The 21,022-nt window shown below is 35.7% G+C and overlaps 1 protein-coding gene across 8 annotated transcripts in view; it reads right to left on the reverse strand.

Moving 5' to 3' along the window:
• SNTG1 (syntrophin gamma 1) overlaps positions 1-21,022 on the reverse strand; it is a 121,275-nt gene that overhangs the window by 26,321 nt on the left and 73,932 nt on the right. For all 8 annotated transcript variants that reach the window (XM_080647249.1, XM_080647253.1, XM_080647252.1 and 5 more), the window contains 4 exons: positions 14,805-14,907; positions 11,581-11,663; positions 9,857-9,987; positions 4,540-4,669 (listed from right to left, as the gene is read on the reverse strand). In XM_080647249.1, coding sequence (XP_080503375.1) covers positions 4,540-4,669; positions 9,857-9,987; positions 11,581-11,663; positions 14,805-14,907 — 447 coding nt within the window. The remainder of the gene's footprint in view (positions 1-4,539; positions 4,670-9,856; positions 9,988-11,580; positions 11,664-14,804; positions 14,908-21,022) is intronic.

A 21,022-nucleotide genomic window follows, 5' to 3' on the forward strand; every position in this document is an offset into this window, starting at 1 on the left:
ACTCTGAAAGAAAGTCACTATATACCTTAAGAAACAATATTTAAAAAGAAAACATATCTTTAGTACCCTCATAATTTTTATTGTTACTAATATCCTCAATATTTTATTTGCATTTCCATTGTAGGGCATAACTTCTCAAAAATGGGGGTTAACAACCATGGTATTTAGCAGTTGCAGAAACATATTATTTGAATCTTCCTGTTACCGAGTAAGAATCTCAATCTTTGGAAATTTAAGGACTTTTTAAACTTTTGCCTAACTGGTTTTAGTATGCATTGCTTGCCTCACATTAAGCATTTTGTAATCGGTGCAATCAATATAAGAACTAGGATTTCTAACTCCTAAGTGTGTTTAGATAAAAATACACATTTAAACTTTGAATTTTTTACTACTGCTGATAGTATATCATATTAATGAGAAATCATAAACTTTGATTAATCATCATCATAAATATAACATCAATGAGTGTTTTCCATATATAGGTAATATATAGATAGATAGTACACCATCAGTAAATTCATGCCAAGATAATAATGAATCTTTAAGATACTCGAGACTGTGGCAATGTCAGTAATAAAAGCTTAAAGGTATAATTAATACTCTGCTTTTCTAAAGAGCTTCACCATCTAGAGATAGTGAGTGACCAGGATGAGAAAGACTGGGATGACATACCAATAAGGACCAGGGGGAAAAAACAGTGATATTATTATTTTTTAAAAAAAGAATGGTGGCATATGATACTTGCCTTTATCTATCTGAGGAATTGCCAAGTAAAGAAGGCAGTGAATTATGATGTGTTCTTCACAAGGAAGAACTGGTACACATGGATGAGAGTTGTAACAGAGTTTTGTTCATTATAAGCAGAATTCCTAATACTGTCACATGTGGAGCTGCTGTAAGATGAAGCAGTGGTTTTCTTGACATTGAGAACCCTCCAGCAGGGAACCTCGCAGGAGGTATTTCTCTGTTTTAGAGAATATGTTGGTGTGGTTTTTTCAAACATGTTTTTATTGATTTTAGAGAGAGAGGAAGGCAGAGACGGGGAGAGAGAGAAACACCGATGTGAGAGACACATTGATCGGCTGCCTCCTGTACGCACCCCACACTCCAACCGGGGATAAAGCCAGCAACCTGGGCATGTGGCCTGACCAGGAATCAAACCGGCGGCCTTTCAGCGCATGGAATGATGCTCAAGCAAGTGAGCCATACCAGGCCAACATTTCTTAATTGGGTGTGAGGTGGGGCAAGATGATTTCCATGGTCCCTTTTAAAGAGAAAGGTTAGGAAAACAGGTGAAAATGTTCTTAAGAGAGTCATGGTTGCCCTGCAATATACAGTGTCCCAGTGTATTTGCCCTGATTAGCACTCAGACATAGGCCTTCCAGTTTATTTACTCCTGGCTCTCTGCTACACTGTATTGTCCACCTATTGCCTACTAGAAAGTCACCCAGTGATTTATGTGAAGAAGCTTTATTTCAAAGACACACTTGCTTATCAGACACCTCATTATGGTAGGTAGAGATGTATAAGGGACACAAGGAACTATGACCAGATAACAGTCCATCCACAGGAATTGTCCGTGGCAGCCAGTGCTGCCGGCACCTCCCCTCCACAGTGTGAAGACAAGTCCTGAAAACAGCCTTGTCTACCATATGCCACTCACTAAGCGCACTGTAACTATTTTGGAGCCACTTGAAGAATGGTAAAGTAAAATTAGAATGTGTTTGAATATTTTAATCATCCATTGACATCTGAAAAAAATATTTTTAAATAGCAACTACAATTACACGAAATTTTCAAGGAAAACAGGTATGAAAATCTCCCTATTTCACAGAATTATCGCTGCTGGAATTAGTGAACAAAGACAATGAAAAATAGGTAGTGTGCCCTACCTGGTGTGGCTCCGTGGATAGAGTGTCGGCCTGCGGACTGAGGGGTCCCGGGTTCGATTCCTGTCGGGGGCGCATGCCCGGGTTGCGGGCTCGGTCCCCAATGTGGGGCATGCAGGAGGCAGCCAATCAATGATTCTCTCTCATCATTGATGTTTCGGTGTCTCTCTCTCTCTCTCTCCCCCTTCCTCTCTGAGGTCAATAAAAATACATTAAAAAAAATAGGTAGTGTATTGCTCCAGTTATTCTAGTACTGGTTTATTGTTTGTTTTTTTATTTTCCTTTTTTTTTTTAAAGAAATAACTTTTAACTTCCTCCTCAGTCTGTTCTTCAATTGGGCCACACACGAAAACATGATTCATTATTTTAAAATCCTATAAAGCTATTATTTTAATATTCCACTTTTTATTCTAATCATCACTTATGTATATGTAAGTACATTTCAAGTACATAATTTCAAGCTCATGATTTTATTTTTAACTTATTTTATAATGATTTTGAATGAGAACTGATTACAAGATCAAAAGGACATGCAATGAGAGTATAATCACAGGGAGGTTAAAGAACAAGTAAGTAACTTTAAAAAGAGCAACATTATCATAATAGGCATGTGGCTCTCTCAGCAGCTAAAACAGTAGAGACAGGAGAATTGTCTGCTTTCCTGAGTTTCAAGCTGAGCACTGAGCACAAGGCTCAAAAACAGGCAGTAAGATGTGGCTTTTCCTTCTTTGTGCTTACAGAGGAGAGAGACACTTACATCTTCACTTTCTGTCTAAAATAAAGTACTGACTTTTCAAATGCCTGTTTTCTAGTTGATAGCCTTCTGACCGAACATGCATTCCCATGAAACGGTTTTTATGAGAACTCCTAGGTTTGGGGTGGTCAGCGTAAACTTGGATCTAGGTAAAGAGAAACAGTTGAACACTCTTCTTAAATTTTTTTCTAATAAATATAAGATCTTGGCCCATTTGGAGAATGAATTATAGTATGCAATGAAATAGAGTTCGTACTCTCACAAGGCGTGCCTCTCTTTTCTTTAACCCTAGAACATCCCTATAAAGGAATAAGGGTTGAGAATAAGAGGCGTAATCCTCAGAAACCTTCTTATTCTTTTTCCTCTGTCACTCTGATACCTCTTGTTATCGTGTGTAATGCCAATACGATGAAACCACCACATTAACAAAGATTGAGTGTTGCAGGGTCATTCTCGCCCAAGACAGACATACCCAAGCCAGGGCTCCTTGTTTAGAGATATCCCAAGTAAGGCATCGTGGGGGGAAAAAATCACCTAACTTTATTAGGAGACACAGGTTAAACATACCAAATAACCAAACATTTAAAAAGGTAGCATTAATACCAAGTATTGATATGACCTGTGAAAAAAGACCTGTCGACCATACATTTCATAGTACCTTGGAAAACATGTGGCATTACCAGAAAATGCTGAACATGGACATACCCCAGGACTATCGATTCCATTCCCAAATAATCCCTAAGCATTCACACAGGAGATGTATGCATGACCACCTATGACACCCATCATTGCCTTCAATGGCTGATAGTCTTCCTATTTTCAAGAAATATTTGCCACAGTCCTTTTCAGATTTCAAAGCAAAATCTGTGCAAATATGTTTGGATCTGGAGAGTCATTTACGTGAAAAGAGTTCTGCATGTTCATGAGTTGGTAAAAAGAAATTACATACTTTTGTTTGACTTTTGAATTTTTCTTAAGATTTCTTCAATGCTCCAACATGACATAGAAGAGTTGTGGAAAGAGGAGAGTGTTTAAGACATGGATAATATGTAATATATATTTTAAAAGGGTAATTAAGATCAAATAAGTTAAATGCTATATACCAATACTCAATGAAGTAGGGTTTATAGTCTCAGATATTTTGTTAAACTATACTTCCCCGAAAAGTAAGGGGAAGAAAGGATTGACAAGTTTATTAATCAATAGTGATCATCATAAGACAGTAATAATAAAGAGACAGGAATGGGAAAAGAAAAAAAAAAGTTTGAAGTAGAAAGACAGAGGAAAAAGCAGAGAAGCCATTCCTGATAATATGGGCATGGATCTCATGTGAGAATTAGAATTTCCCACAAGAACATCTCTGACTATTCCTATGCCAGTGTAGTCTTAGGTAAGATCTTCAGTCTATATGCCAACTCTTTTTAACCTTCCTCCAACCACTTCAACAGTTCTACACCTGCGATTCTAAGGTCACTAAAAGAAAATCAACAATACTCAAAAGTTAGTATTGTTTCATTCCAGAATACTTTTGTATACACACAAACACGCACACGCACACATGCATGCACATATCTCTATATATTTTATATATAAAGTGACTACATGCTAAATACATATTTTCACTTATTTAACTAATGCAGATATTTAGCAGGTTTCTGGATGGAAACCTCTGTGTGAAAGTATTCTTGAACTGATACATTTGGCTACTCAGGATAAACGATTTCCTTTTGGTCAGTATTCCAGAAAGCTTTCATGATGGATTTTCTTAGCTGAACACCGACTAGTTGGTGTAAAGTTATATAGACGTGTGTGTGTGTGTGTGTGTGTGTGTGTGTTTAAAGAAATTTACCAAAGTGAGAAACTCTACGGCCAGGTATTACTTGAATCGCTACTTACATTGTGCTTTGTGAGGTTTGAAATATTAGTTGCTATTGCTTGTAGCCAGTCAATGCAGTCGTCAGCAGAGAGGCACTGAATGATCCCACTGCAGACCCCGTCCACAGCAATGACTTGAAACGCATTCTGCCTGCAGATATGTCAGCACAGATCAGCTCAAAATGTCATCTCACGGATCTATTTGCAACTTGAAATCAAACCTGTTGAAAAATTCGTCTCTCCAACTATAGAAATACAGCTTTCAAATTCAGACTTGTTTGCTACTCTTAATATCTGTTTTTAAATAGAAGGCTAAAAATAAACTAAGGTAACATGTAATTTTGAATTCTCAGAAAGCATCTTGAGATTCAGATACATCTGAAGACATTTTGAGTCATAAAATATATATTATGTAAAGAGAAGTACATCTATGATATTTTAGGACTCTTTCCCAGTTTACCAGAAAATTATACATAGAAGTTTATTATTTGAAACATTGATGCGAGATACACTGGTTGCCTCCCGCATAGCCCAAACCAGGCAGGGGGTTGAACCCACAACCACGGTATGTGCCCTTGACCTGGAATCGAACCCATGACCCTTCGGTCCAAGGGCTGATGCTCTAACCACTGAGAAAACTGGCCCGGGCTCCTCTTGACATTTTCTATGCATCTTCTTATTTATAATTGAAAGATCACATAAAAAAAAAACACCAATATTAAACATCATGTAAAAAAAATCACTTGATGTTATAAGCTGCGGCATTTTTGTTAATTGTTAGACCACTTTCAGCCCCAGTTTTCTCGTCTTCTCAAAGATGCTTTGGAAAAGAGGTCCCTGTAGCTCCTCCTCAGGTCTAAACGCTCACACTCTAAATTATGTGAATGCTGTGCATTTCAATAACAATTAAACTTTTCCTCACAATGTAATAACCGGTCTAAATATGTCTATGAACTTCTGTTGATTTTATTGTTGTTGTTGTTGTGGGAGAAAATTAAACAATGCCATTGTGAATTGTTTGCCAAGTGCTATAGAATTTAAAGCAACTCTGCACAGCTCTAATATTTATTTTTTCCTGTATCAAGTTTACTATATGTTTAGATAAAAGCTTGATGAACAGGAATAGACAAAAATCCCAAAATAAACTGAAGGCACCCTAACGTCCCATACTTGAGAATTACTCTTTTGTACAACACAGCAAACTTTAGAAAACGGACACACTGCTTCGAAATCCTATTCAGAACTGCGCACTTGGTAAAAGCCTTTTGCCTCTAAAACACTCTGCATCCAATTTATTAACATTTTTAGAGAAATTCGCTCTGATATTCTTGACCAAGCACTTTGAACTGATAACGAAGAAGTAGTCAAATACACATGTTTGGTTTACCTTAAAACTACATGAAAAGCCTTTAGGAAGTGCAGCTACTGTTTGTGTAATCTTCTTTTGAATTTGTGACAAAAATATGCGCGGCACAAAAAGAATGTAATGTTACATGATTTTCTTAGGTTTAATTTTAGATTCAACAGTGAGTAAGACTAAAATATCTAGACAGAAGCTCAGCCATCCATGGAAATGAGAACTAATTTGAGTTTAGCAATAAACGTTTCTTTCCACTCCCTGATGATCGTAACTATTGCTTCATGTACCATGAATTAAAGTGTGTCTTGGGCATATTTGTTCGTTCTGTTTTAAATGAATCACGGCAGTTTGATATTTTTAGCTGATTGGAGTTAATACACTGAGATCAAATCTGCAATCTATGTGATCATATATGTGACATAAGTCCCAGATAAAATAATTCTGAAGGACGAACCTTTCATAAATCCGGGGCTATATCCTAACATGTATCACTTCTGACATTCTGCCTCTACTTTCCAGGTTGGCTTGGTGGAAACCCTACTGTAAATAGAAGGGAAGTATTTGAAGAGCTTCTTTGTTTACATACGATCTCTTACTGGATTTGGTTATTTAGGAAGGTGTTGAATAAAATAGACTGATTAAAAAGATTACTGTTTTGGGGCATGATTTTGCCTCTACTGTTGAATGAATCGGAGTATTGATTAATTGGTCCACAGGGCCCCAATTTTCCCTAAGGGAACTTGAGAATAATATATACCAAAAGGTGGCAGGTTCTGGTCAGGACATATACTTGGGTTGTGGATTTGATCTCCGGTCAGGACACATGCGAAAGACAACCAATAGATCTCTCTCTCTCTCTCTCTCTCTCTCTCTGTCTTTTCCCCTCTCTCAAAAAATCCATAATAATTTAAAAAACAACAACTTTGCAAGCCATGCTGCAACATTTTTATATAATCTTGAAAGCCTGAAGCATTGGAATGAAAGGATCTCATTTGTGTTTTAAAATGATATCTCTGTGGTGGTTAAAAAAGGTGGAAAACTTAATAAGGTAAGAGAGATATAAGAAGGGTATTAAATTACTCAAGATGGCCCTCGCCAGTTTTGCTCAGTGGTTAGAGCATCAGCCAATGGACTGAGGGTCCCGGGTTTGATTCCAGTCAAGGGCAGGTACCTCAGTTGCAGGCTTGATCCCTGGCCCTGGTCAGGGTGCATGTGGGAGGCAACCAATCAATGTGTCTCTCTCATATCGATGTTTCTCTCTTTCTGTCTCCCCCTCCCTTCCACGCTCTCAAAAAATCAATGGGGGAAAAATATCCTCTGGTGAGGATTAACAAAAAATAATAATAATAGTAAATTACTCAAGATGAACAATGATAAGAATCAGTTTCAAGAGAGTGGCTCTGGGTATGTAGGAAGAAATATTTACTCAAAAGATATTGAAAATATGCCCTTTACTTGATTTGGTTATTTGGGAAGGTGTTGAATAAAAATAAAAAGAAGCATTCGGGTTAGTGGTTTCCGTGATTTACTCTGTTTCTCATTCAGTTCATGGACACAGACAATAGTGCGGTAGGTCTTGGATGGAGGGGTTTGGTGTGGGGTGGAAGGGATCAATGAGGGGGGGAGGGAGAAGGAGACATGTAATACTTTTAACAAGAAGATAAATTTAAAAAAAACAACATATAATATACAAACACTTTTGAACCATAAAGCATGCTAAGCACTAAAAGTATAGAGATAAATACTTTTCTAAACCTCAAATATACATTATGTGTATATTATATATATATACTATTATATTCATTATGCTCACTTTTCACACAAAAAAATAAAGCTTAGAGATTAAAAGATCGGCCAAAGTTCACAAACCTCTATTTCTCCTTCTAATTCCCTGACAGTGCAATTTTCTTCAATATTTTGACATTTCAGAATTGAAAGTAGACATATTTTAGCCATTTTACTTATGTCTAAAATAATTATATGAAATATACTATGAAATTAGATATTTTTTAGACATACAGTATGAATTAATTACCATAGAAAATAAATAACATCTCATCACTGATAAAAATGAGAAGTATTGCCTCACTGAAGTTAAAATTATGGACCTTGGCAAAACCATCCAACAAATTGTAAACTAGTTTTTGAGCTAAGCTAAATGATCCTCTACCCTTGTCATCATGGAACAATTATTTATCTTTTCTTTTTGATCCTTACTATTTCCACTGCATGTGGGCTTCTTTAGAGACGGAACCAAACACTACATCTCCCAATCACAGACATGAAATAAACCTTTATTGAGTGAAGGAGTGGACAATAAATTTGTTCTTTAATCTGAATTGCTGTGCTATCCACTCTGAATAGTGCTATGTTTATAACTGCTTATTACTGTATTATTCATTGAGTGTAATTCATTCAATTGCTAAAAGCTTTATGTATGTATAGGAAACTAAGATAATTATACATACAAATTAGGGAGTATCAAAGGGCCTAAATGGAATTAATGTGTCCGTACTTCATTCAAAGTGACAAATTGTCAGTACCAGTAGTGTCAGAAGATACGCATGTATACTGAAGAACCTAGAACAACTACTCAGAAAACTATGGAAAATGTTATATTCAAAAACACTATAAATAAACTAAGAGTAACCCTAAAACTGTGGGTATAGCTGAAGCAAACTTTGATGGAAATGTTTAGTTCTGATGACATATATTAGGAAAATAATCTGAAAAATTAATGATCAAATGAGGGTTTGGCAAAACTGTGGCCTATGGGCTAAATCCAGCCTGTCATCTGTTTCTATAAATACAGTTTTATTGGAACAGAGCCATATCCATTCATTTATATACTATGTATGGCAGTGTTATTGTAAAGGGCAGAATTGAATAGTTGTGATAGACATTAAGGCCTGCAAAGCCTAAAATATTTACTATACCACTCTTTACAGAAAACTTTCTAGGCCCCTAGAACTTCCATCTCAAGAAACTGCAAGAACAGAAAAGCAGGCCAAAGAATTTAAGGAATGAAAACAATACAAAAAAAAAAAAAAGAAGCCAAAACTAATGATTTACAATATGTACACATAACGAATAGTTTCAACAAAACCCCAAATTAGTCCTTTGAAAAAAATAAATTACTGAAATTTACAAGCCCCTAGCAAACCAACCAAGATAAAAGAGAAAAAAAAACAAATTTCCAGAATGAAAAGACATCACTAGTGTTCCTACACTTATTTAAGAATCTAATACTATGAAAATATTATAACTATATGAAAAAAAGAACACAAGAAGAAATACAAAAATTCAATAAAACTTTATCTATTAAAGACACTGAATCCATTACAAAATTATTATTAGAGTCAAGGTTTTAAGTGCTGTTTTTTAATCAGATTAATAAATGTTTTACTGTGTTATACTATTCTTTCCTAATTCTTCTTCATACTACCAGAAATATCCTATATAATAAAAGCCTAATATGCTAAATGTCCCTTCGACCAGTCACCATGATGCGCACTGACCACCAGGGGGCAGACGCTCCGACCGGTAGGTTAGCTTGCTGCTGGGGTCCGTCCTATTGGGACTGGGCAAGCGGGGCCGGACGTGTCCTGGAGCCCTCCCGCAGTCCTTCCCTAGCCCCGATCGGGCACCAGTGGGGTCCCTCGGCCTGACCTGCAGATCGCTGGAGGGTGTGGGCCAGGCAGAGGGACCCCACTGGTGCCCGAATCTGTTCACCAGGCCAATTTCGGCCCAATCCCTGCAGGCCAGGCCGAGGGACCCCACTGGTGCCCGAATCTGTTCACCAGGCCAATTTCGGCCCAATCCCTGCAGGCCAGGCAGAGGGACCCCACTGGTGCACGAATCTGTGGGCCTCCAGTATGAAAATAAGAACCAGAAGGTATCCTATATTAAGAGTTTGAGTTTGACTAAAGGTCCCATTTTGAATGAAGAAAAAATCAGAACTCAGTAACATGAACTCACCGACTCAGATCTGTCCCGGGCACATACTGAGAGAAACGAGAATGAAGCAGAGGGAGCAGTCTAAGGTCACACCATCGCTTTTCCCATCTCAGGCCTGGAGAAGCTGGCCATGAAGAGCATGATAATGTGTCCTGAAAAGAATTCCAACATTCACTCGTGTCTTTTTTTTCTTTCTGTGTTTTGAGTTTCTACTTCACAAATCCTTTTGGGGGATATATTTCCCCCAAAATAATCAGAAGGTATTTACAGATTACCACAAGGAGAAGTCCATATTCATTGACAATAAAATTATATTTAACTTCTTTATTAATGCAGTTCTAACAGAAAGTGCAGGAGTACATCATTGAGATTAAGGATGGTAGCGGGCCTACGCCGGGAGGGGACCATCCCTGAGTGTTCCCGGACTGTGAGAGGGACCCCTCCCCCAGTGCCTCTCACCTTTTAATAAAAGCCTCTAGTAAAAAAATAAAAGCCTCTTACAGTTAGTTCTGCTAGCCTTCATGTTTGTGAGCACAGAGGATAACTGTTAGTTTTACATATAACCAGAAAGAATTGTTTTGTATTTAGAATGCATGAATGTTTTAAGAGGCTTAAAAAATTATAAAATTCAAATAAAACCTTATTCCAAAAATACAAGCGAAAAATTAAAAAAACAACACCATCTCATTAAATATATAAAAAACACACATGCCAATTTTATCAATCATTAAATGTATGTATAGCTTAACATTCATTATAGTCTAACATAATGTATGGGTTAGATTTTTCTCGTTTTACATTAATTCCCTGATATGCATGAAGATTGTTAAGAAAATCTAAAAAGCGGCAAATAAAATAGCTTCTTTTAGCTAAATCATTTCAGTAGAAAAAAACGATACAAATCATGGCAAATCATTTAGAGCATGAAATAACATATACTACGCAATGTCATAAAATGCTTACAAGGGGTTATACACGACCTCTTGAAGCTAAAAGTCTCTACAGCTTTCAGCCCTCAGAGGAGAAAAGGACCTGACCTACTTATGTTTTCCTTCGTGGCTTATCCTAATACTTCCATTAGGAAGCCACCAAGGATTTCAAACCAGATTCAATATCAGGTTCTGCAAACTATAAATGTACATATTTTGGGGGGCTTGGGGTGTTAGCCTCCTGATTAATACCAGATTCAATATCCGGTTCTGCAAACTATAAATATACATATTTGGGGGGCTTGGGGTGTTAGCCTCCTTATTAATACCAGATTCAATATCCGGTTCTGCAAACTATAAATATACATATTTGGGGGGCTTGGGGTGTTAGCCTCCTTATTAATACCAGATTCAATATCCGATTCTGCAAACTATAAATATACATATTTTGGGGGGCTTGGGGTGTTAGCCTCCTTATTAATACCAGATTCAATATCCGGTTCTGCAAACTATAAATATACATTTTTTGGGTGGCTTGGGGTGTTAGCCTCCTTATTAATATCAGATTCAATATCAGGTTCTGCAAACTATAAATATACATATTTTGGGGGGCTTGGGGTGTTAGCCTCCTTATTAATATCAGATTCAATATCAGGTTCTGCAAACTATAAATATACATGTTGGGGGGCTTGGGGTGTTAGCCTCCTTATTAATATCAGATTCAATATCAGGTTCTGCAAACTATAAATATACATGTTGGGGGGGCTTGGGGTGTTAGCCTCCTTATTAATATGAGCCATGCTTCAGCCGTCTTACTGTGTTACTGGGATGGTAGTTGAGATGTAAGCCGCTGTCACAAAGAGGAGAGGAGGTGCCACTACCCTGGTCGCTTGGTGCACCTACAGGAAACAAAACACAGCGCCCACCGGTCAGAACGCCGAAGGGCTCTAGAGGCGAACGCATTCCACACTGCTCTGCTCTGCGATGCTCAGTTACAGCGAGCAAATCAGGTGGCGAAATAAACTTCCCTTTCACTTATATCAGAGTCAGAGTTTTGCAAGTCAGCTCACTGACTAAGGTTATTGGGGTACTAAAAGAGACTTGCAAATATTGGTGTTTGATTTCAGCAAAGTGAAGGCTTTATTAAGGAAAATAAACAACCTTATAAAAGTAATATATAATTTTTTTGTTTATTGATTAAGGTATTACATATGTGTCCTTACCCCCCCCCCCCAATACCCCTCCTCCCACTATCCAAAGTGAACCATATTTATTACCCTTAATAGTGCGGGGTTTTGTTTGTCATCAACGTTCTATATAATGTCACGTGTCAGCCTCCTGGCAAATCCTACCTTTAGAGGCAAACCAAGGTTTTCTGTGTTCTGTTTTCACAAGATCTCTTAGTACTACACTTGGAAGCACCCTATCGCCACTATCTACTTTTGCTAAACTGCAACAAAAACTGAGACCTATTAATATCTATTTTTTTTTAAAGATGAGCTATTGGCATCTTAACTATTTTTCATTTTTCAAGATTTCACCATTTGGTCATTTTTAAAATTAGGCCTAGAAACATGTCTTGATTTCTGTTTTATTTGTTTTTCTAAAGACAATGTGCTTTTTGGAATGGTTAATGTTGACAAACATGAGCTATTAATGTAATTGACTCCCAATTCTCATTTGCAATATTATACTTAAATTTAAACATCAGGGTCAAAAGTAACACTCCTAATATAGTAACTGATGTGTTAAAATGTAATGATTTTGGTCTACACTTTTATTACTCTAAAATTCTCAAGTTGTCTTGGTGCTCAGAAGGAATCATACACTTTTTCCTATACTAGCCTGAACATGGTTTTTCCACTCTTTAAATGTTAAAGATTCTATACTTTGTTTTAGCTACTTTTCCTGTTGATGTTTATCTGTATCTCTCTTATGAGATAATATTTGTAATGCACTCACGTATTACTTTAAAACTTTTATCCATTTTAAATGGAATAAAATGGAATCATATCAAATTCTGTGAATTGGCAACTTAGTTTAAATAGACAAAAAGCATTGGCAAAGAACTTATCCCGATTTGCAGCACCAATGATTGCAGGTAACTTTTATGTAATGGATATGAGGTAACTTGAATTTCAGCTCAGGAAGCAGGAGTAAGCAAGTGCTGTTAGAGAAATGGCACCGACAGACTTGTTCTACACAGGGTTACTATAAACCTTCAGTTTGTAAAACATACAATATCTTCAAGGCTCAATAAAGTGAAATGCGATACAATGAGCATGTTTGTACAATGCTACAGTAACCATTGGTGTGATTTTATTGCAAGAATAGACATAAATTAATGAAAATAAGAAAGTGATTCCTTGATTGCTATTTTAGACACAAAAAAGTAATTAATGTAAGATGGAATATAAAATTCAATGCTCTAAGGCTGCTAGGAAAAATGTAGGTAAATATCTCTATGATCTCAGGTTTGGCCATTATTTTTCACAGAATATACAGCAAGGAATAAGCATATACAACAAAAATGACTAAAAAAAAAAGAATGGTAAATTAGATTTTATCAAAATTTAGAACTGCAAATCTAAGAAAATTTTAGATAAAAAAATATAGTTATGCACAGATGGAGTGAAAATGTAACATATATAGCTGACAAAGGCTTATATACAGATTATATTTTTCAAACTCTTGCAGTGCAATAATATCAAGACATAATAATAGAAAAATGGACAAAAGGCTTGAGTAGACACATTACAAAATAAGATATGCAAATGGACAATAAAATATGCAAATGGCACATGATAAGGAGCTAATCATCATTAGTCTTCTGAGAAATGCAAATTAAAACTATAATAAGATACCACTACACATCAATATAATGGATAAAAATAATCTTTGACCAGCAAATATTTGAATAATGTAGAGCCTCCAGAACTCTCATACACTGCTGGAGTAGAAAGTGAGAGGTCTTTAAATGCATGCTTATTTTAGAAATATGTTTGATAGTTTGTTAACAAGTTAATTATACTATTCTGTAACTCAGCGGCTCCATTTCTATATACTTATAATTGCAACATAAAATTGGAAAACTTCCAGCACCTACACAAGAATGTTCATAGCAGTTCAATCTATAATAGCAAAATACTGGGGACAGCGCTGTTGTCTATAAACAAAATAATGCAATATCAAACTGCGCTAGATTCATATGATAGAACCCAATATTACACAGCAATATAAATACATGATAGAACCCAATATTACCCACTGAAATATAAAACAATGATTGCACATAATGAAAGAAGCCAGACATAAAGGAGTGAATACAGTATGATTCTACTTTATCCAGTTTTAAAAGAAACAAGTATATGATGATAAATGTGAAATCAATGGTTGTTTCCGGCAATGTTATTTCCTGGGAAGAGGCACAGAGGAGCCATCCTGTGATTTTTCAGGATGCGGAGTAAGCAAATGTGTATTGGCCAGAACTGTTCCAACTATTCATTTAACGTCTTTGCATTTCACTGCATGCAAATTATGCCTGAGTTAAAAATGTATTCTTCTTTGATAGTTTTAGCAAAAATATTAGAAAATGTACATTTCATAGTATGCAAATGATATAGACATTTTAAATAACTCCTAAGAAAATTAATACATTTCCATATTTTCATCCAGAAAGCATGTGTCAATGCTTGTTTAACAAGTCCAGTAGTCAAATAAATGTCCATCATTCTCTAGTTAGATAGAGTATATTCATCAAATATTATTAATAATACTTACTAGAGATACACAATGCATATATTTGTTATGATACTTATTTTTTAAATAAACAATGCTTTTCCAATTAAATATTGGAAATAACTGTAAGTGTAATGAATACATTCTGAAATAAAAATAATACTTGTTCTTTTTACATAAGTATTAAAAGTATTCTGGCAGAAATTCACATGGGAAAAGAAATCACTATTACTAATTAGTGTCAGGAAATAATATTTATAAAGTAAATGTGATGATTATACCTATTCTTCATAAATGCTTACATGCACAATCTTCATTCAGTGGGAGTTTGAGGAAAGCAGGTGCTCTTTTTAAAAAAGACACTGTTAGGGTCACTTCTTCTCCAGCATTCCTAAGAACTTGAACCTAAAATTAAAAAAAAAAAAAGATTACAATGATATTATCAGTGTGTTCACAAAAGTTTTATGGTTGCAAAAATCTTGAAATGATGTACTGCCTTTTCCACCTTTCACTGTTCCCTGGTGGTCAGAAATATTTTATGAAAGACAGAGGGGAATAAATGATCTAACATTGCAGAAACACAGCCATCCATGTTCATCCTCTTTCTACCATTCTGTGGTCCCTTGTTCGCTCACAATATCATCATCTTCCATTCATATTTACTGAGGGTATCTTGAGCTTATGGTCTACATCAGATACATATGAATGATCACAAACTTTGCAGGAAAACGTAGTGCTCAACCCACTATATTTATTAAGTTAAAAATATTTATTGAACATATATGCAACATTTGGAGATCTACAAATAAATGACCCTGTAGATGTTGTCCAGAGTGCTGATTTTATGTAAATAAAATGGCTCCAATTCACTCAAACTCTTTGCAAAAAAAAAAATAGGTATTATTTTCCCATTATACCATTGCACGTTTTACTTTCCTTTCCCTGGATATTTAAAATAATAATAATACTATTATTATCAATAACTCAACATTTTCCAAATCATGGAATTAATAGGTCTCAATCTACCAGTTAAAATAATGGCAATTTCTTAAAAAATTATTCCAGGACAAGTGTAGGGAACATTAAAAGAAATACAAGAAGCAGAGGATTTACTTAAAGCAAACATACCTGGAAAAGATATAAATATATTTATAATTTTAAAAATCTTGTGTAAACTAAAAAAAGAAATAAGAATAATTAGTGAACAAAGAATGTATTGCATAACGGTGGACATAGACAACATTGTGGTGATGGCTAGAGGGAAGGGGGAGCAAGAACTGGGTGGGGGTGGGCAAAGGTCGGGGAGACGTGGGGACATCTATAATAGTGTAAACAATAAACATAAAGCTATAAAAAAGAATAATTAGTGAAAAAGTAGTTACTAGACATAGGAACATAACTTGTTATGAAACAATGCTCAACCTCAAGTTATTAAAGAATTGGCTATCAAAATAATGTACATTAATTTCTGGTCCCAAAAAGATGCTTCTCCTTATTAAGTGTAATTATAAACATGAGGAGAAAATGCAAATGACAACCAAAATAGAACTCTCAATGGTAGATTTAAAAAAAAAAGAATTGAGTAGGGACCCCAGGACTGGAGAAACAGGACAGGGGAGGGATGTGTTAAGTGTTTTTACCCAATAGAGGAATTCTCTACCCACAGCTAAGTAAAGCATTCTTTTATCCACCTAGAGACACTAGGGAAAGGTCCTCTCACCTCCTCAGATAGCACTAGCAGGGAACAACAGGAGCCCTAAGGACACAAGGTAAGGGAATCGGATCAGATAGCAACAAGAGCCTCTAGGTAGGGAATGGAACCACAGCCACAGAATTAGACCAGTATGGGGGTGCTGCGGTATGGGAAAGAAGCCATTCACTTTACTTTTTATTATTATTATTTTTTAGTTCTTTATTTCTTTTTATTTTTTTATTGTGTAAAGTATTACAAATAGTAGCACATATGTTTCCTTTTTTTTTTTTTTTTCCCCAATTGACCTTCCCCCAGCCTCCCCTACCCACCGGCAAATGAAGCAAGAATGTTGAAATAGTGGATCGAATTTTATTAAAATTTTTAAAGCTCAAACTAAAAATAGTTCCATCACTTTCAAAGGCCCCATTAAAACAAGATTTTATGCAAAAAGCCCGTGAAAAGTCACATCCTAGATGAGTTGAACTTTAACTCAACAAGCAGAATACTTTGTTCATTAGTTGACCTAATAATAGAAATGCTTCCCACTATTTGTTTTAATCTCAAAATGGTTACCTTAATGATTCAAGCAATATTTTACTTTGTTTTATCTAATTCTTAAAGAAGAAATTATTCCAGCATAAAATTATTAAATCAAACTAAAGTAAATAAAAATTAATACAAAGGGTTACATAAATAGCTTGAAGAAAAGAAATAAGAGACTATTATTAATATGAATATGGATGAAATAATTCAAAATTCACCATTAGCATACAGAATCCAACAAATGACAAATTAAATTGTTCTATGAGCCTTTATTTCAACAGAGCAAATCAGGATAAAAATCAAGAATTTATTGCCAATATAATTAATTTCATCAAGTTAAATGTACATATATTATCTATTATTGTGACATAGATAGATGATAGGTAGATTAGATAGATACAGGTAGATTTTTTTCTTTTTCATTAGAAATTCTAAAAGGACATTTTGTCAAACTAAGCTGCAATTCCTAATAAAAAGTTACGAAAAATAAGAATATAAGAAAACGCATGGTATTTCTTTAATATGACTGTTCTCTATGTCTAGCATGGCCCTTTTCTACACATTTGCATGGCTAAATCTTTACCTCTTTCTACTCTCTGCTCCAAAAACATTCCAATGAGTCCTACCTTCATCAGCTTATTTAAAATTATAGCTCTCCAAATCCTTTCTTTCCTTGTTTACCTGCTCTGCCCATCATTTTTCATGCTCAATTGCACCTTGTAATCTACTGGATACTGTGCTAATATGTAGTCTGTCTCTGCTCCATGAAATTGTGTGCTACATAAGGGCAGCGAGCTATATCTTGTTCACAGATGAATTCAAACAGCGTAGCCTGGCAGCTGGCCTATAAATGTCATCATTATAGACTTTTGAATGAATAACCTTAATAAGTTAATTTTAATAAGCAATAAAATTATCTTAAATGTTAAAACAATCAGACCATGTCGTTTAAAATCAGGCACTGAATAAAGATGCTGACTGTCTTCATTATATTTCAAAAATAGTTCTTAAGTTCTTACAAATACAGGATAGGAAAATGAAATTACTTTCATAAATATTAAAAAATAATGGAAGGTGGGAGAAAAAGACATATTTTACAGGCTGGACATATTTTAGTGTACTTTTATATATAGTTATGATATGTTTAAGGGAAGACAGTGCGGTACAAAACATCTCCATATTTATCTAGGAAAATACAGAGTTATTAAAATAACCTCATATGGATGAAAATATTTTGCATAATTGCATTTGACTGAAATAACTAATGCACATATTCTAAATGTATGATATTAAAAACCATAGCTCCATGAACATCTAGGTTGTAAACAGTATACAGAATTAAGTAGAATTTTGAAGGAAAAGAGGGAAATCATAACTCTCTTCCTTATTTTTTTAGAATTCTGTATGATTATCTCATATAAAATGAATTGTCAAGATCTGAAAAAACAAACACTATTACACCCACATTAGATTTGCAGCTGCAGCATACAATTACTAAATATCTGTTTGTGCATATTATCATGTTTGCAGAACACAGGCCTAAGAAGTAAACATTTAGAGTTGCTTGTGCTGTTTCCTGCCATATACTGTCATTTTAGTCTATTGTGTAAGTCAATTTACTTACGTTATTCTGAATTGAAATGCCACTCACCCCCCCATGATACTCATTGAGTATAGTATCCTCTGATACCATGAGCATCATTGAGGGGTCACCAGATTAGGCTATGCCAGCATTTCCTTGGTTACAGAAGTTTGCACAGGGGAAACACAGCTGTACTTGCCAGGGGAAAATAGTAGTTTCTTTGGGAGTCTGATAATTTCAAATACTTAAAAATAGATGTGTATGTCTCAACTGTAATATAGTAAATGAATATCCCAAATAGAATATATTAAATGAATAGGGAGAAAATAGTTTGCCTTATATATTGCTAAATATATGAAGAAACTTACCATGCACAACAATACTAGAGAGATGACAACTGGATAGCCATAAGATATTTATGGAATTATGCATAATACATATATTTTATGAGAGGCATTTACTTTATTTGGAAGCCATATATGCCCCCATCTTACTTGTATGGAAATTACTAAAAATATATAAGGATGGACTGTTAGCAAAACTATAAACGTATTGTCTTCTTAAACTTCTCTCTCATCTAGTTTTCTACTTCTATTCCCACAAAGTCCCTAAGGACACTCCCTAAGGACACTCCTGGTACCTGAATGACACAAAACAAAAACAAGAGAACCAACCAACCAACAAAAAACACTCCTTAGGAAAACTGGGTGCTCATGCACTCAGGGCTCATTAGCACCTTCGTTCCTCTCCAAAGTGCATGTGTCGTCTTAATCCAAAGGAGCTGCCAGGGAAGGGGTAAGCACATTAATGACAATAGGTTAACAATAGTTCTGTCCCAGTCTGTTTGCAGATTAGCCTCTACATAAAACCACAGTTTGTCAGAGGACATCTAGAGTCTTGAGTATGTCTTGTGACTTCCTAGCAATGCTTTAGTAACAAGGGAATTTAAGCTCCAGCCCATTAAATGGATAGAAGCCAATGAATGCCATCTATAGACTATTCACTTGGGTCATAAAATAGAAAAGATTTCTATTCAGACAGAGATGTTAAGAAGAATGCTTTTGGAGGGCATGTACACTCACAGAGAATACTTTCCAGTGAAACAGCCTTGGAGAGAAGGACTGATGGTAATTCCCACAAACATTTCCTTTGAGAAGCAGGTGAGCATAAGGGAAGCTGGACTCCCTGCCCGGATGGAGTGTTAAAGACACGAGACTCACATGTCTTTGAGATTCCCTTATTGCCATGCCACCTGCCTTAGTTATATTTGAAGTGTTGAGTACAACAAGGGAATGTGTGCCAGTCATAGCAGGAGGAAACAAAGCTGTACTTCCATCTCTATTATTGCTCCGTCTCCATGGCAACCGGGGGCAGCAATAACCCCAGGTGGTGCTGGTCCACAGCAACAACTTAGCGAGAGAAAAGATGGGAGGGACATGTTGACAGATTGATTGGGGCAACAACTTGTCAGATCACTGGACTGGGAAATCGCTACAACCCTGCCGCTGACTCTGCTCCTGTCTGAGCTTCATAAACTGGTGACACAATACAGATGTCTCCAACCCAGAGCTTGTAGGTCTGAAGATGGGCCCAGCACTGTTTCTGTTCACTGCTGGAACTGACAAGCTCACGTCCGCGACAGTGTGCAGGAATCACACAACGAATTAACAGCAACAAATACTGCATTGTCAAGGAAGTCAGTAGCAGCAAAAAGTATGCCTTCTTTTTGATATTGCTTTGTGAAAGCAACGGAGGAGTTCTTAGACATTGTCCAAACTAATCAGCGAACTCAACAGGATGTAACTAGGAGATATATAACCTGATTCCAGCTGTTGATAAGGAACAGTATCAGGGAAGTGTTTGCTCTAGTTCTGTGAAATATGCCGTAGATATTTTAATCAGAATTCCATTGAATCTATAGATTGCTTTGTGTAGTACATACATTTTAATGACGTTAATCCTCCTGATCCATGAACAAGGTGTATGCTTCCGCTTGTTTGTATCTTCCTCTAGTTATTTCTTCAATTTCTGGTCTTGCCCGCCGTCATGTTGGTTTTCCACCAAGAATTACAGTTTTTTAGAATTGATTTTAAAATCACAGATCAGAACTATAGTATTTTTATTATTAAGACCATAAAATTTAAAAAAGCAGGTGAATCCCTTTTTTAGGGCCCATGAACCTCTAACCTGAAATCAGAAATGCTCTTTTAGAGGAAAATCTCTGAAATCATCTAGCCATTGTTCCTGCTTTGCCTTGTAATGACCTGTTCTATTTTAAAAGTCTTATGAGATAGAAATTTCCGTTATATTAATAGATTTATAACAATCTTGATTCTAGAATCAGGATACAAACTCTTCCACTATAAGTGACAGTGTAGGAAGCAATAGTATTTGATGGCATAAAATAATGTATACTTTTTCTAAGTTTCCAGAGCTGTGCTAGCATTTTCATATACATTACACTAATTCAACCCTTATAAAAGTTATTATTAGTTTATTTTTACAAATGATCAAGAGAGGGACAGAAAAGGTACGTTTATTTGCCTGAAATTATAATGTTAGTAAGTGGTCAGAGGTAAGATTCGTACGCATTTTTTTTCTGAGCGTTAAAACCCTCTGTATGAGGTATCCTGCTACCTTTCCACCAGGTCACATGAAAAGCAGCGTTTGGCACTTATTCTATTCTTTCTTCATGAGGAAAC

Source organism: Plecotus auritus (assembly GCF_963455305.1).
Source record: "Plecotus auritus genome assembly, chromosome: 11".
Taxonomy (NCBI): domain Eukaryota; kingdom Metazoa; phylum Chordata; class Mammalia; order Chiroptera; family Vespertilionidae; genus Plecotus; species Plecotus auritus.